Below are 15,975 nucleotides of genomic sequence, written 5' to 3' on the forward strand. Positions count from 1 at the left end.
AAAGCAGATTTTTATCTCTAACGCGCACGACGGTTGCCACTCGGAAAAATGAGTGAGAAAATTAGCGTTTTCAGAGTTTTTAATTAATACCTCTGCTGATTAAAGTTGTATGGAAATGAGAATCGTCGAAATGGCTTCCCGCGAATTTTTGGAATTCGAGGGTTCCTCTCTCGAAATTTAAGTCCCCGCCATTACAGAGGTGATGATGCCACAAACAAACAAACAAAAAAGCAAATAGAAGCGCACAGAGTTTAATTCTATATATTTTCACACAGTTTTAATCTACATCTAAATATCTTCACCTGTCTATTGCGCCTCCTTAATCTTTCTTATTCTACTGAATTATGGTCTTCAGAATAAAAACGAAGCACAACTAAGCCTCATTAACATAGACAAGAGATAAATTAGCTAAAAGTTGTATTAAACTATGTGCTGTAGCATTATAACTTAAAATTAACAATTATTAGCCAACGTTACTTCTAGAGGTTTAGCAACTCAGGTATTTAAAGCAGTAAAATACTCAATCTAAATTTCATTAACTCAGCTGCAACAAGTAGCATTGTAATTTTAGATTTTAGTAGTTATAAAATCCCTCACTAGACTGCAATTAATGTGGACGACCCTTATTTTCCTGCGAACAAACTGCTAGGGTTACCAAACTCCTGAATTACAAATCCCTTCATTATTTAAACTAACAAAAATTTGCATTTTTGGAAAAAACGACGAAAGATGTAGGAAGTACAGAAAATAATTAACATAAAGACAGGATGTTAGTTAAAATAAATAAGAGCAATTCTGAATCTGACTGGAGATTCTAAGCAATTGATATATCTACCATTTCGAACTTCCTTTCCCTATAATTCTTTGTAGATCTGAAGTGATACATGAAAAAAATGGCTTTAAACATAAAAACGCGGTTCTGTTTAGAGCTCGAAAGTTGAAACGAAGCCAAGCAGATGTCTTCCAGATATCAAAACAAACAAAGTAAAATTGAAAAATCTCAAGCTGGGACTGCATGGTGTATGTCCTCCCGAATTTAATATTTTTGGTCTGTATGAGACCACTATGAAATTCGGTTTCATCATGGTGTACTGGAATTTACTTTCCTCTCTGTATTAAGTTTCTCTAAGTACTGCAAAAAGTTCCTTGCATACCGTCAGTCCATGAGAATAACTTAATTTTTTAACCCTAAATACGATCACCACAATGTTTATAATTCATCTACGAAGCCTCGTTTCTCTTATGCTTGGGCTGATTTAAGCCGTCATTCTACTGACTTTATAGAGTCATATAATGAGAGTGAAATATAAATGCACTCACTGCAATAAAGAAACTGTTTTTGCAATTCACAGCTGTTTTCAGACGTTGTTGGCAAATTAATCTATTTTTAACCATAATATTCCTTTATGAGAATCTCAGAAATCCACATAGAATACACATTTCTGTTACCGAAAGGGTGTGCATTGCTAAATACATTTTCTTTGGAACGACGTAAGGCATCCGGCATGACACATGTGAGCATATCCTTATTGTTTTGACGCAATTCATCCAAGCTCTCAGTTTTGGATCCGAAACTACTTATTAAGGTCTTCCGCCTTTGGACTGATTATAGATGCTTTTTTAGCTGAAAGAGAAACCTTGAACATAAATTACAAATACTTGAGATAAAGGCATCTTTTACATTAAAATTTCGTCTTCTAAAACATTCATGAACATTCCAAACCTTTACACAGTTTTCTAGAAGTTCATCAACATTTTAAATATTTAGACATTATCCTGGGAGTTATTGTCGCCATTATGGTGAAGTCACACAAGCCAGGAAGCAGAGAAAATAATTTATTAAGATTCTAGTCCTGGCTATATGCAAATAATTCATAAAGTATTATTCTCATCGGAAAGAAGGAAACACAATATATATAACACACACACACACACACACACACACACAAAAAAAAAAAAAAAAAAAAAAAAACAGACAATGCACGAACTCGATTCAAGTTCTACTTACCTTAGAGTTGCTTTCGCGGGGGTTTTTCCTCGTACGATGCAGGGTGAGTATTCTGATGGGCGACAAATAACCTTCCGGTAACCAGTAACAAAAACCCGCAGAGATCAATAGAAACCAGTAAATGTCAATAAACACCAATTCTATGAGATCCATTAGAAAGTTCTTAATGGTTTCTATAGGGAATTTTGATACCAGTAAGAAAAACAAGTAGAGGACAATAGAAATTAATAAATGTCAGTAGAAAACATATGGAATTCTTTGGGTGGCTACAAAACGTTTTCTAGTTTCTAATAGGTATTTTAACAGGATATTATTAATAATAATCATTTGGGGATTAAAGAAAAAGGAATGCTGATGCTGTTTCAGTCACATAACTGTAATTTTTTTTCAGGTCTCTTAGAAAAGGCGACGGAAAACGATCCTGAATACATTCGAATGATAAAAGGAATATATCAGTCCTGCATGGACAGTGGTAATTCTCGTTTTGAATTTATATTTTAATCACTTAATTATATGTAAATTATGAAAACATAAATGTGTCAATGACGTTCTAGATACTCGTTTGTGTCTTCTAGTGAAATATGCATCAAACGTAAAAATGAAACATTTTCAGGAGTGAAATTGCTTTCAATATCATCTGTTATGTTTTAATGTAAAATAATTTTTTAATTACCTATTTCACCATGCGAAAAACGTGAGGGTCAGATAATTAGCTTGTATTTCATACGAAATACACATTCTTAAGATGGGAAACAGGCATAAAGTTTCTTATAGCTAAACGTGTTATTGATTTATAGTTCTATAATTTACGGTCCGTCCAATCGGGATAGTGGATTTATAGTTCTATGATTTACGGTCCGTCCAATCGAGATAGTGGATTTATAGTTCTATGATTCACGGTCCTTCCAATCATGATAGTGGATTTATAGTTCTATGATTTACGGTCCGTCCAATCGGGATAGTGGATTTATAGTTCTATGATTTACGGTCCTTCCAATCGGGATAGTGGATTTATAGTTCTATGATTTACGGTCCGCCCAATCGGGATAGTGGATTTATAGTTCTATGATTTACGGTCCTTCCAATCGGGATAGTGGATTTATAGTTCTATGATTCACGGTCCTTCCAATCGGGATAGTGGATTTATAGTTTTATGATTTACGGTCCGTCCAATCGGGATAGTGGATTTATAGTTCTATGATTTACGGTCCTTACAATCGGGATAGTGGATTTATAGTTCTATGATTCACGGTCCTTCCAATCGGGATAGTGGATTTATATTTCTATGATTTACGGTCCGCCCAATCGGGATAGTGGATTTATAGTTCTATGATTTACGGTCCTTCCAATCGGGATAGTGGATTTATAGTTCTATGATTCACGGTCCTTCCAATCGGGATAGTGGATTTATAGTTCTATGATTTACGGTCCGCCCAATCGGGATAGTGGATTTATAGTTCTATGATTTACGGTCCTTCCAATCGGGATAGTGGATTTATAGTTCTATGATTCACGTTCCTTCCAATCGGGATAGTGGATTTATAGTTGTATGATTTACGGTCCGTCCAATCGGGACAGTGGATTTATAGTTCTATGATTTACGGTCCTTACAATCGGGATAGTGGATTTATAGTTCTATGATTCACGGTCCTTCCAATCGGGATAGTGGATTTATATTTCTATGATTTACGGTCCGCCCAATCGGGATAGTGGATTTATAGTTCTATGATTCACGGTCCGCCCAATCGGGATAGTGGATTTATAGTTCTATGATTTACGGTCCGCCCAATCGGGATAGTGGATTTATAGTTCTATGATTTACGGTCCGTCCAATCGGGATAGTGGTTAGCGACGCTGACTGCCGTACCGAAGGGTCCTGGTTAAAATCCCAAAGAAGGCATAAATCATTGTAAATATCTAGTACTTCTGCGGTATGAAAGCTCTATAAATATTCGGCGAGCCGAAGATCCTCTCGAGAGGATAATGGTAGGAGAAGAGGGGTAGAAGACACTTGGGCCCGTTACAAAAGGGTGCTCTCCTTCAAAATTGGGGGCGGAACTGAGAAATGCCGTATTGTCATCTATATGCTGCTCAAGGCTCTTGCCAACGACATGCGCAATCTTGAACTCCTTGGCACGATGAATTGCGTTAGCTTGTTCTGATGGTAATGTCAGACAAGTGAGATAAGTCCCAACAATATGATTTACGCTATGCACTGGATCACTAACTTGGAGTAATTCTGTAATTTAAACGCCAGAATAAATAAACAATAAACATATGACAGATGTGAAAGAAATACGATAGATATTTATCCAAAGTTAATATTTTTTAGCTTAAATGGATAAAAAAATACTTTCACAATTTTCCAAAGTATCAGTAAAGTATTTAACATTTAACTTTACTTTAAAATCAACTAATGGACACGCTAATGTTGGTGAAAAATGTTTAAATTTAGCTAATATATATATATGCATATATTTATACATTAAAATTATTAAATGAATAGCAAATAGTCGGAGCTTGTATTATATTAGATGCGAGTTTACAATTTTTTTTTTTTTTTTTTTTTTTTTTTTTTTTTGTGAAAGTCCTAACCATTTCATACCCATTCCTTTGAAGTCGAACCCAAATGTAGTACATGTGACAATTACAAATATTATTACAAGACTGAAAGCATAACATAATAAAATAAGAAATTAAATGAGAAGTATGAAATTAATAACGAATAGAATAAGAAGTTTTTACTTGTACTACTTTTGAGTACGACTTACAATTTTTTTTCTAAAATGGTTAGGACCTTCATAGAAAACAAACTGTAAACCTGCATCTGAGCTCCAACTATTTCCTATTCTTTTAAGAATTCGAACCTGCAGCAATTGTGCAGATCGTATCTTAGTTTTTTAAACTTTGCTTTAGAAATCTTTTAAGAAAGCTTTGTCTACTGTCTTTTGAGTTACTTATGCATTAAATATATAGACATACACACTAACTTTGTGAAAAATGCAGCACCGTAAAGGAATTGTCGGAAATGAATGAAATTTATTCCACATATTACTGATAGCGATACAATAAACGATAAACTTTAAAAGAGGAAAAAAAATGTGTGTGTCCGCCACGCTGAGGGATGAGAGCCTTACAAGTCGTGGCCCTCGTCACATGGAATGCCATTCCTCAGGAGAATTACATACAGGTAATCCTGGGGAATGGCCTTCTATATGGCTCCGACGTGACAAGTTCAGTTATAGTGAGCGGCCCCACTAGCTGTACAAGCGAGTGATGAAACCTACATGCCTACCGATGAAATCTACATGCTCAGTGGGCGAAATATCCAGAGAATAAGCAGGCCATGGAAGAAGCGAAACTTGTTGTGCCATAAAAGTAGGCTTGTGCAGTCTGAGAAACAGTGCACGGATCATTATCTTGCTGAAATTCAGCGCCCGGAATGCGTCGAAGAATAGGGAGGATTTCTAGTTCCACAATTTCCTTATGTAACGATCGTTGTTGAGGTTGCACGCAGTTTGCAGTCGATGCGATCAACAATTATACCTAATATCTCCCCATGCCATGATGCCAGGCGTCTGCGTGGTATGTCACTGTGAGAGTATACCGCGCAAACGCCTGGCATCATGGTATGGGGGTATTCTCTTTGTAACGTCTCTCTTAACGTCTAACGTCTTTGTAACGCGTACTCTTCCATCATTGTGCTCTAAACTGTAGCGAGGTTCATCGAACAAAACAGCTTGTTGCCATAAGACACTCCAAGCACTGTTTTGCCATGCCCATTGAAGTCGCAGACGTTTGTGATTTAGCGAAATGGGAATTATGCGTACAGGAACCCTTGCACGCAGTAATGTAGACGAACCTTGGAGCTAGACACCACAGCACCTGTAGCAGTGCTGCAATGTTGCGCTAACACACGAGAGGATGCTGTACGATTCTTCACAGCCATGTAGTTCTCCTCTGTCCATTTCTTCTAAACACGCATCACTGTTGTAGCAATACGCTGCGTGAGGGCTACGATTGCTCGACACGGAACCCCTTTCTCGCATACCGACTACGCGGCCTCGTTTGAACTCTGCAGCACTGCTACTGAGAAGGTATATTGGCCATTAATTAGAAGTTCACCGCAGGCAGAGGACGCTAAACAGATTTCAACGCAACTTAACAGTTCTTTATATACACGAAAAAAGCGGCTGGTTTTAATGCCATGCATGCGCAATTGTTTGTAATTCTAATCATTTGAATGTCGTACCTCGCTTTATATTTTCCGTAAGTTTGGTCCAATTTGTTTAATTTCTTCATGGCGTTGCTTTTTTCACAAACATTAGTGTATATATGCATGTGTGTGTGTGTTGTGTCAGATAAAAAATATATATATAAACTAATTTACAGTATTCCTTTAACTCTCTATATTATTTATTTTCCCTTTCTGCTTTAAAAAACTGCTTATTATAAGCGTTTCCAATCCGCAATATTTCAAAATTAATTCTCCTATGATGCTTGAATAATGACGAAGATAATTACATAACGCTTCGGCCAGTTATATCTTTTGCGAACCCAATTAAAATAAAGTTAAATAAAAACGAAATCATTCTGAGCAGGGTTTTCATCTTAGACATATCGCAAACTCTCTCTCACCTCTGTCTGTCAACTCGCTTACAAATGCATCACTCACAGTGGCTTTGGGCTTGTGTAGAATGTTCCGAATTTCACGAACTGTTTTCCCACATAAGTGGCATGCCATACATAATACTGCCACGATCAAATTCATCAAGCTCTTTTAACGTACTTATTGTCTCACAAACGCATAAATATGACCTGGGAACCATAGCCAAAAATTTTATAGAATTTTTTTTTCTGCCAACATTTTCGGTTATACATCAAGTTACTTCACCCGCTAGATCCATTTCTTTAGGTCCGAATAATTTTGGCCACACAGTGTATTAGGTCTTTAATAATTTAGAGCCCCGTATAATGGTGCTCGAACTAATTGAGGTTTTTGCCAAAAAATGTTATTACTGAGAGTGTAAAGTAATTTTAGTGTGTGTGTGTGTGTGTGTGATTATGGCAAAGCCTCGAGGGCTATCTGTCTAAGGGGAGGGATGCCTTCGTGGAGGACTTTCTAAGGGAAATTGGCTCGTATACACGTTACACATGGGGAAAACCACGAAAACGCCCATGCAGCCAGCCCGTTCGCGGGATTCGAACCTCGGACCGAAATACCAGTGTTCAGCGACTTTACCGCTCGGCCGCTGGTGGGCCTGGAGTAATTTTAGTATATTCTTTGTGAAACATTAGTATGAACCAATTTATTAAAGTTATTTTGCAGTTGTACTATATTTACTGTAGCAAAACATTTTTTGGTCTTTTATTACCTCCTCTAGTTCCCTTAAATTCTTCGTACTGTAAATTTTAAATTGATTATATATACATATAAAGAGTTTAATTAAACTAAGAAAACTGATTATAAAAATTCAAGAAATATTTCAAAGATTATCAAAGAAATTAAATATTTAGTATGTAAGGTTTTGGAAGAAAGATTTCATAATTTTTGTTAGCTTTAAATTTTTGAACTCATGGTCTGTATATCTGTTGTATCAATGAAATCTTTCGTATGCAAATTCCTTAAGCCAATCCGTTAATGAAGCGTTGTACAAAACAATGTCCTGCCTCATCTTACTTGATGTGAAGGGATCCCTTCTTCTCCTTATCTTGTTCTACCACGTCATGTTATGCTATGCGGTTTCACGTTATGTTATGTTCCGTACATTGCACAATAATAAATAATCACTAGACACGTTTTGCTATGGCAACAAATAACCATAAATTTAAAATTTTATTAACTGTACTAAATAGTTTCTTTACAGGCTTTGCCATGGCAACAAATTTCACCATACCTTTGGTTCTGTACTTGCTGAAAACAGATTGTCTTTAATTTATCTTCCACGAGCTTTCTCTTAGAACGGAGTTTTAGTTCTTGCTCTAAGATCTTTTATTTATCCGTCAAATTCAATCCGACTAGTATTGCTTAACAAACCAAGTAGTTGTCTTGCTCAGTTCTTTGCAATTTAAAACTTTATTTTGCTTTTTTTCCTGTATTGTATCTATTTTATATAATTTAGGTTATATGCAAATGAGAACTTCTTCGAATTTGCAGCTTTGCTTTAATTAATAAATATGTTTCTAATATTATGTATTACGCAATCAAAATAGAAAAAAAATTCTTTTTTTAAAATACTGTATTTTTGGCTCTAGTGTAGAATTGGGTGCCCCTTCGATTAGCGGCATTTTTTTTTATTTTGGCGATGAAACCTCACTTCTGGTTACCATGATAGTTTTAACTTTGTTTTAGCTTCCTGATTTTATTTAAATGAAAATAGGTCGATGCATACATGGATAAAGTCAAGACAGTGCGCAATGCCATTTTTGTGCAATTCTAGGATGTTTTTTTAAGAAAAAACAGATCGATGTGTAGATGGACACAGAGTTTGTGCAATTCTTTGACTTCTTATTTTGGTTTTGTGTAGCAGCCATCTTGAAATTGTAGTTTTCTGGCGTCGATCTTGGCGTCAAAAAAGAATCGCCAAAAAACAAGGGGCACCCAATTGTAAACTTTTACCTTATTTTTTTTTTTACATTTTTAGAATAATGTTTTAATTAAAAAAATGTAATGATGATAAAAAATTGTTTTGATAAATCGTGCGCCTACGCAATTCTTTTCACTGACAGAAAGCCTCAACAAAGCAGGAAGTGAACCTTTGAAGAAGGTTCTGAAAGATCTTGGTGGCTGGCCAGTGATTGAAGGAGACAACTGGAATCCTCAGTCCTTTGACTGGATTGATACGCTCATTAAACTACGTACGAAGGGCTTCAATCATGACATCCTTATAGGTCTATCTTTAGTGAAGGATCCCTATGATAGCACGAATCATGTAATAAAAGTGAGTGTATAGACTTTAGCATAATCGCGTGTAATAAGTCTCTAATTCTTATTTAAATCTAAAGCAGTGTGTTTTTAAAAATGTGTAGTCAAGGATAACTGCCGGTAGGGAAATTTTAAGCAGATTTAAATTGACAAGATTCAATAAAATTCACCATAAACAGTAAATCAGATTGAGGAGGGTAATAATATAATTTCAAATCATATGTGAATATTATGAATTACAAAACCAGGTTTCATATTACTTAGAATAAATTACTTAATCTATATTCTTCGCCTTATATTCAGATTCAGGTTAAAAGGTTTAAGGTCAATTTGTAGCTACTTACTGTTTTCTTCAGGAGTACACTGTATAATTGGAATAGATACACACCAATGTAAAATATAAAATTAGGCAAGGAAAGGATCTTAGTTTAATCTAAATTCTGGATGACGCTCTATCAGTTTTGAGGGCATTTAAACATATAGTTTCCTCTTGTTCAGAAGTAAGCATTTTTGCTCCAGAAGGAGCAGGAACCTAAGAGTGGGTGAATGTGCCGCTAAGATGGCTTCCGACCACGAAGGTGAACCAAACGGAATTATATGTCATTACATCGAGGAAATCTACTAAGTTACAATGTTGAATATTATGTACTAAAAGCACTTTCTATATTTTACAAAGTCTTTCTTGTCCAAAGTTAGTTCATGTTAATACATATTCTGAGTACCTGAAACAAGCGTTCAGATTTACATTTCTTGTTGAATGAAAATAAGCCTATTGTTCTATGATAAAATTACCAGCGGCTTGGGGATTTTAGAGGCTGTTCGCACATTTTTTGGACGATTTTGGTAAGCGGTAATAAACATTCGTTTTCTGCAAAAGACGTAATTGCAATTGTAATATGTTTTTAAAAGTCAAAATTATCGTCTGTGGCTTGAAAGTTTTGTTTTTATTCAAATTGGCGAATTTAACAAAGCAGTGGTTCGAAGGCTACATTTACGCTCTTTCCGAAGAGAAATATGCATACTCCGTTATCCAAAAACGATGTGAGAGTCATGGTTCTGTGATATCTAAACCGCCGATAGGTAATATCATCAACAAGAAAGGAAAAAAAACGTCAAATTGGAGCCTCAAGTGGGACAGAAATTCCAAACAAGTATCCAAGGAAAAAACGGACATCTTTGACTATTGCAAAGGTACGTTGTTTAATGTTAAAAGAAAATCCCCCTAGTCAAAGGACAGTTGGAAAATCATTAAAATGCTCGGTGTCCACTGTAAACAAAATGATAAACGTTAATTTGAATCTTAAGAAAGCAAAAAAAAAATGCAATGTGCATTGTCTTCTTCCAAAGCATATCGCTCAACGCAGAACACGCTGCAGAATTCTATATGAGAAACACTTATCCAAAGAAAAATGGAAAACAATTGTCCCAATAGATGAAGCATGGGTGTATTTAAATGATTGTAACAAAAAAAGAGCCATTTATTATCATAAAAGGGGAGAAAAAATTTAAGTATATGGTTCAAAAAATCGAAAGAAAGTTTTTCTAAGGGATTCATGATTGTTGCTGGTTTTTCTTATAATGGCAAGTTAAAAATAAAGAGAGTGCAAAAAAATGTCAAGATTAACTCCAAATACTATCAGGAACATATTTTATCGCCAATTTTTCTGAATGAAATACCATCGCTTTACCCACAGTGCCATCCATCTGTGAAACTCCATCAGGACAAAGCTAGAAGTCACACATCAAAATCCACTGTAAATTTCCTAAAAGAAATGGAACAAAAAACTGGTATCAGGGCCATACCCTTCACTGATATCCCTACTAAATCTCGCGATATGTCACCTATGGAGTTTTGTGCTTTCGTACTTTTAAAAACTGCATTATCCAAACGTTGTCCCAAAACCCTAACAGGACTCTGGAAAGCTGTTCGGGAGGAATGGGATAGAATACCTCTTCTGCCACTTCAAAAGATATTATTATCCTGGAAATTGCGGTGTCCAGAATAAGGGATGTCAAATAGAACATTTAAAACACAAGAATTTTATGTAATTTAGTTTTGTGAATACAATTTAGATCGTCTAAACATTAAATTCTGACCATTTCAAACATACTGTTATTGACAGTGTTTTCTGTTTACGCAGTGTCTTGAGATTATCTTATTTTACTAAGGAATACTCTATTTTTAAGTGTATTGGACGTCCATATTGCTCTGAAACAGTCGTCTGGTCACTTTAAGTGCCAGATTCTTGTATTAATACAATGAAAGGAATAATGGTCCGTGTCTCCTTCCTTTCTGCACTCGCAGAAAAGAGCGTCTGAATCTGGTTATACTGGGAATGGGTTGAGGTATACTGGGTTGTTTTCATGTGTTTTCCATGCTATAAGAGAGAAGTAGAAGGACAGATATCTCCTAGTGAATCAGAATAATAAGAAATTATGCTTATATTCTAATTTTAATTAATTTTAAATCGATAATTAGTCTTGTACAACAGCTTTATAAAAGTTATTTTAAAAAAATTGTTTAATATAAATAGTTTCCTTTCAAGACTATAAAAATTGTTTTATTGTCTCTAAAGTATTTGTATAACTTGTGTAACTTTAATTATACTATATAGCATTTGATTTTCGTAAGAAAACCTTTTTATGTATAAAAATGTTTAGTTAATCATGAAGGGCCTCTCAGACTCAATGCGCCCGACCGTGTTCCGAAATATATTGCGCTCGACGGAGTGTTAAAAATACACAAATGTTTCTTCAAAATATATGCCAGTTTGAGATTAAATTTTATCTTTATATTATACCCGGTCATTGTATAGTCACCTGCTTTTTCATCTACTATTTATTCGATAAAACTGCCAAATGAAACCAATTTACGGCTTGACAATTTAACAATAAATAATGCATAAGTGCATTATTATTCGAAAATTACCCACAGATGTAATAAATGCATGAAAATATATTATATTCTGGACTTTAAATTTTTAATTTAGCATAAATATAGAAATAAGAGAAAATAATTTGAAATACGTTATCAAATAATTCATATACACATACATATGTCATTTACGACACAAACTTTCGCGTCATTCTCCGCTTATATGTAAATAAATATACTAATTTAAATATTCTGTTTGAAAAGTAAAAAATAATTAATCCAAATTGTACTTTACTAATCGAAAATTAATAGCTGCTGATAAAACTCTCTGGTATCCTAATGGTCTTGTAACCATTAGGATACCATACGTCCATTTTAATATATTTCATCTATATATTTTCTTGCTGAAAATACTTTAATTACCTTTATTTAAAATTGTACTTTACTAATCGAAACTTAATAGCTGCTGATAAATCTCTCTGGTATCCTAATGGTCTTGTAACCATTAGGAAACCATACGTCCATTTTAATATATTTCATCTATATATTTTCTTGCTGAAATTACTTTAATTACCTTTATTTAATTTGTTTAGCATCATCTGCGGAACATTATCAATCGACATTTGGGATAATATGATCAACAACCTTTCCTGATGATATCACCATGCATATCAATGGAAACGAATCTAGCAAGTTTTGAGATAATCTTATAATTCCATTAACTAATACCATTACTAAATTTATTAAAAATTCCGTTGTTTTTGTCATTCTAATTTTTAAAATCGGGATCGAAAGAGTACTGACAATTTGAAAGAAGCAGTTTGTCTTTCTTTTACACCATACCTAAAGGCTTACTTAGTTTTGTCAGTCTAAACTGGATTTATTACGTCAAGCATCAGTTTCAGCGTAACGTCATACCATGTTTTACTAGTTGTAACCCTAATATTTACTAATACATCACTGCAAGTAAAATTTTAAATTTATAGAAGGTTTTTAACCTGCATGAGGTTGAATTAGGTTAATTTTCTTCAATATTAATCACACGTTCTCAAACAAATTTCTTTCCTTAGATATTAGACTTTACCCACGAATCAAAATCATGTTGTCAACGTCCTCTACAAAAACCTTATGTAAAGACATCAAGTTATTGCAATGTTCTCGCTAGGGCTCGAACTCTGGATTTCTCTAATACGCGCCGAGTATGCTAACCGTTACACCACGAAGGCATGCAGAAAGAAAGGAGAAAATACCTTACATACTCCCCCTTTTAATGGGCGACTGAGGATTAGGAGATCCAATCTCCAAATTCTGGTGGCAAAGAATCATTATCCACCACCTTTTAGTTCGGGCGCCACTGTAGAGACATTAGGTTATTTTAAAGCAGGTGTAGAAGAAAAATGTGCACTTCGCCGGGACTCGAACCTGGAACTCTTGAATACGCGCCAAGTGTGCTAATCGTTACACCACGAAGGCATGCCGGAAGGAGGGAGAAAATACCATCACACGATTAAAATCTGAAACAAAAATCTTTGGAATCTGGGTAGTATATTATGTACAGAAATCAAACTTACTATGATAGCAGATACCAAAGTTAAAACGACTTAGACGAATTTCGAAAAAGTTAATAGAAAGTTGTCGAAATAGTTAACAAAGTTCCCAAATCTTCATTATAACTTTGTTAAAAATAATGTGTGACATCTTCTTTGAGTAACATTTTTTATATTTTCAATATTTTTGACAATTGGAATTAAAGAAACAAAACAAAAAGTTCGCTTGAATGTATTTGCTTTCAAAAATGTTAAAACCGTGTTAAAAATAACCATGCCAGCGAGATTAAATGCTATAGAAATTACAAGTTATCAATCATCAGGAAGTAGTGGAAGGTAAAGTTTACTAAAACAAACAAGAATCTTCTTTTTGAATTACGAATGCGAAAGAAAAACTTTTCATTTTGATCGAAAACTGCAGTATTATTATGCTTACTTATGTTACTCCTATTTCCTTACTATTTTGTTAACATCATGTTAATCCCATATTTTCAGTAAATGTTTTCCTTTATGCAGCTCATACGTAATATTATTGTCTTTTCTTTTTCAAGCTGGACCAACCATCCTTAGGATTGTATTATGACTATCTGCAAGATAATTTAAATAACAATGAAAAAAGCGATTACTTCGATTTAATGCTGCAAGCAGCTTATGTACTAAGTACAAATGATATTTCCTTACTGGAGTTCAGTTCCACAAATATCGATGTTTTTTCAAAAAGCTTATCTGAAGCACTCAACTTCGAAATCGGACTTTCAAAAGTAAGTGTAGAAGATTCTTCAGTTTAACTCTTAATCTATTTATTTATTTTATGGCTATAATTTATTTTCATTATTTATGATATACTACACGCTATTTTATCAAAATCCAGTTCTTTCAATCTGAATATTTTTCCGTGAAATATGTGTAATTTTTACTAAATTTAATAAAGGTCTGATATTTAACAGTGTTGAACTAACGTTTTTGGAGATATTTATGATTTAACTAAAATTAGAAATATGTAGAGTCATCTCTTCTCAATAAAAAAACTCCAATTATCTGTACTCCGACTATCCGAATCATTGATTATCCGAATCGTTTTCAGAATTTAAGAAAAAAATTAATTAGGAAGTATGTTTAATCAACGATTTCAGATATTAAAAGGAGCAAACCTACACTTTTAAACTTCGTGTCACTGCTTGAAAACAAAGATGAAAGTTTTTCAGGAAAATCAATGAAGGTAGCAACAGGCAAAAATTTAGAAGATGCCTTTTCAAGTGGTTTTTGCAGCAACGTTCTACGAATTTCGGATAGGATTCCGTTTGAAAAAGCTGAGATCTTAGCTCATAAGTTTGTTTGTTCATCCTTTACAGTAAGTAACGGTTGGCTAAGAAATTTTAAGAGCAGGTACGTTGTCCGTTAAACCGCTTACTTTGACCGTGATGTTCAGCAAGCTACGACTTTCAGAACTAGCCAATTTTCTTTCTCTCAATTCACATTTATTTCTGGGTGTGTAGATTGGCACAGAGACTGCAAATTGGAATATGAATGGAATATAGATGTGTTACGTAGAACTACGGAAGAGAACCAGGCGGCAGAGATATACATTTACTCAAGACTACATTTATTGACTGAACAACACAAACTGAACAACTTGTACTTGTATATTCGCTTATTCACCTTCGAATCTTCAGGACGTCAAATGGCGCCGGATTTCGCGTGAGCTCAAAATAAACATACGTTAATCAACCATCATAAAATAAACATCGTTAACAAGATGGAATCTGCCATGTGCCCCAAATGGGAATCGACATTCAAGTAGCCCTCACCGGAAAATAAAATTAAGTACTACACAGTATGCTATATAACATGTATGTAAAAGTGTTGCCTTTTCATTTTAATTAATTAAAACCTCTTTTTATTTAAAAATAGTTTTTTCTTCCATTTTCAATATACCGTACATACAGTAATTAATTAAAGTGCACATAGACCCTTGTAAGAAATTTTATGTGGAAATATATTTTAATCGCCAAAGAGGGCGTAAATCTTTCATGATGTATATATACTTCTTGTTCTTGGATCTGGCACCGTAGTTGAAAGTGTGTTAGACATGAATAAACTTGGCAGTTTTAGAAATCTGATTCGAATGTTCATTTACTTTGATGTTATGTGTGATTTGAATTAGTGTTTTTTGAACCAGGATAACTCGAAATTCTTGACAGTTAATATAATATTTTATAACCCTTTCTTCGGAAAAATATCCAACTATCCAAATGGGGTACGGTCCCAGTTTATTCGTCCAATATAGATTGAAAAGTATAAAGACTTTGTAAAATGTTTTTAGGCGAAGTATATGAAAACTTTTTTTTTAATTTACTCAAATATATCAACAAAGCCACCTTCGAAATAAGCCCCTCCTCTATTAATGCCTTTTGGCAATATATTTCCCTTGCTGGAAATAATGCTGAGGTTTCTTTGGGATATCTCCCGAATGCTGTCCAAACGAAACAACATTTCGGTTTTTGGAAACTAAATAAAGTTAAATGTAGAAATGTCAACAGAGATTAATGAGGATGTTCGAGTACAAATTCTAAGCAAGGAATTCTTAATTATCTAATGCTGTTTGTAATGTTGTATTGTC

At 34.3% G+C, this 15,975-nt stretch overlaps 1 protein-coding gene across 3 annotated transcripts in view; it reads left to right on the forward strand.

Moving 5' to 3' along the window:
* The window catches only part of LOC118183624 (neprilysin-2-like), a 132,116-nt gene that overhangs the window by 36,496 nt on the left and 79,645 nt on the right, over positions 1 to 15,975 (forward strand). For all 3 annotated transcript variants that reach the window (XM_085826472.1, XM_085826474.1, XM_085826473.1), the window contains exons 5-7: positions 2,400 to 2,480; positions 8,738 to 8,949; positions 13,907 to 14,116. In XM_085826472.1, coding sequence (XP_085682598.1) covers positions 2,400 to 2,480; positions 8,738 to 8,949; positions 13,907 to 14,116 — 503 coding nt within the window. The remainder of the gene's footprint in view (positions 1 to 2,399; positions 2,481 to 8,737; positions 8,950 to 13,906; positions 14,117 to 15,975) is intronic.

Source organism: Stegodyphus dumicola, chromosome 11, assembly GCF_044657685.1.
Source record: "Stegodyphus dumicola isolate Sdum_Otavi_A_Nest chromosome 11, ASM4465768v1".
Lineage (NCBI taxonomy): Eukaryota > Metazoa > Arthropoda > Arachnida > Araneae > Eresidae > Stegodyphus > Stegodyphus dumicola.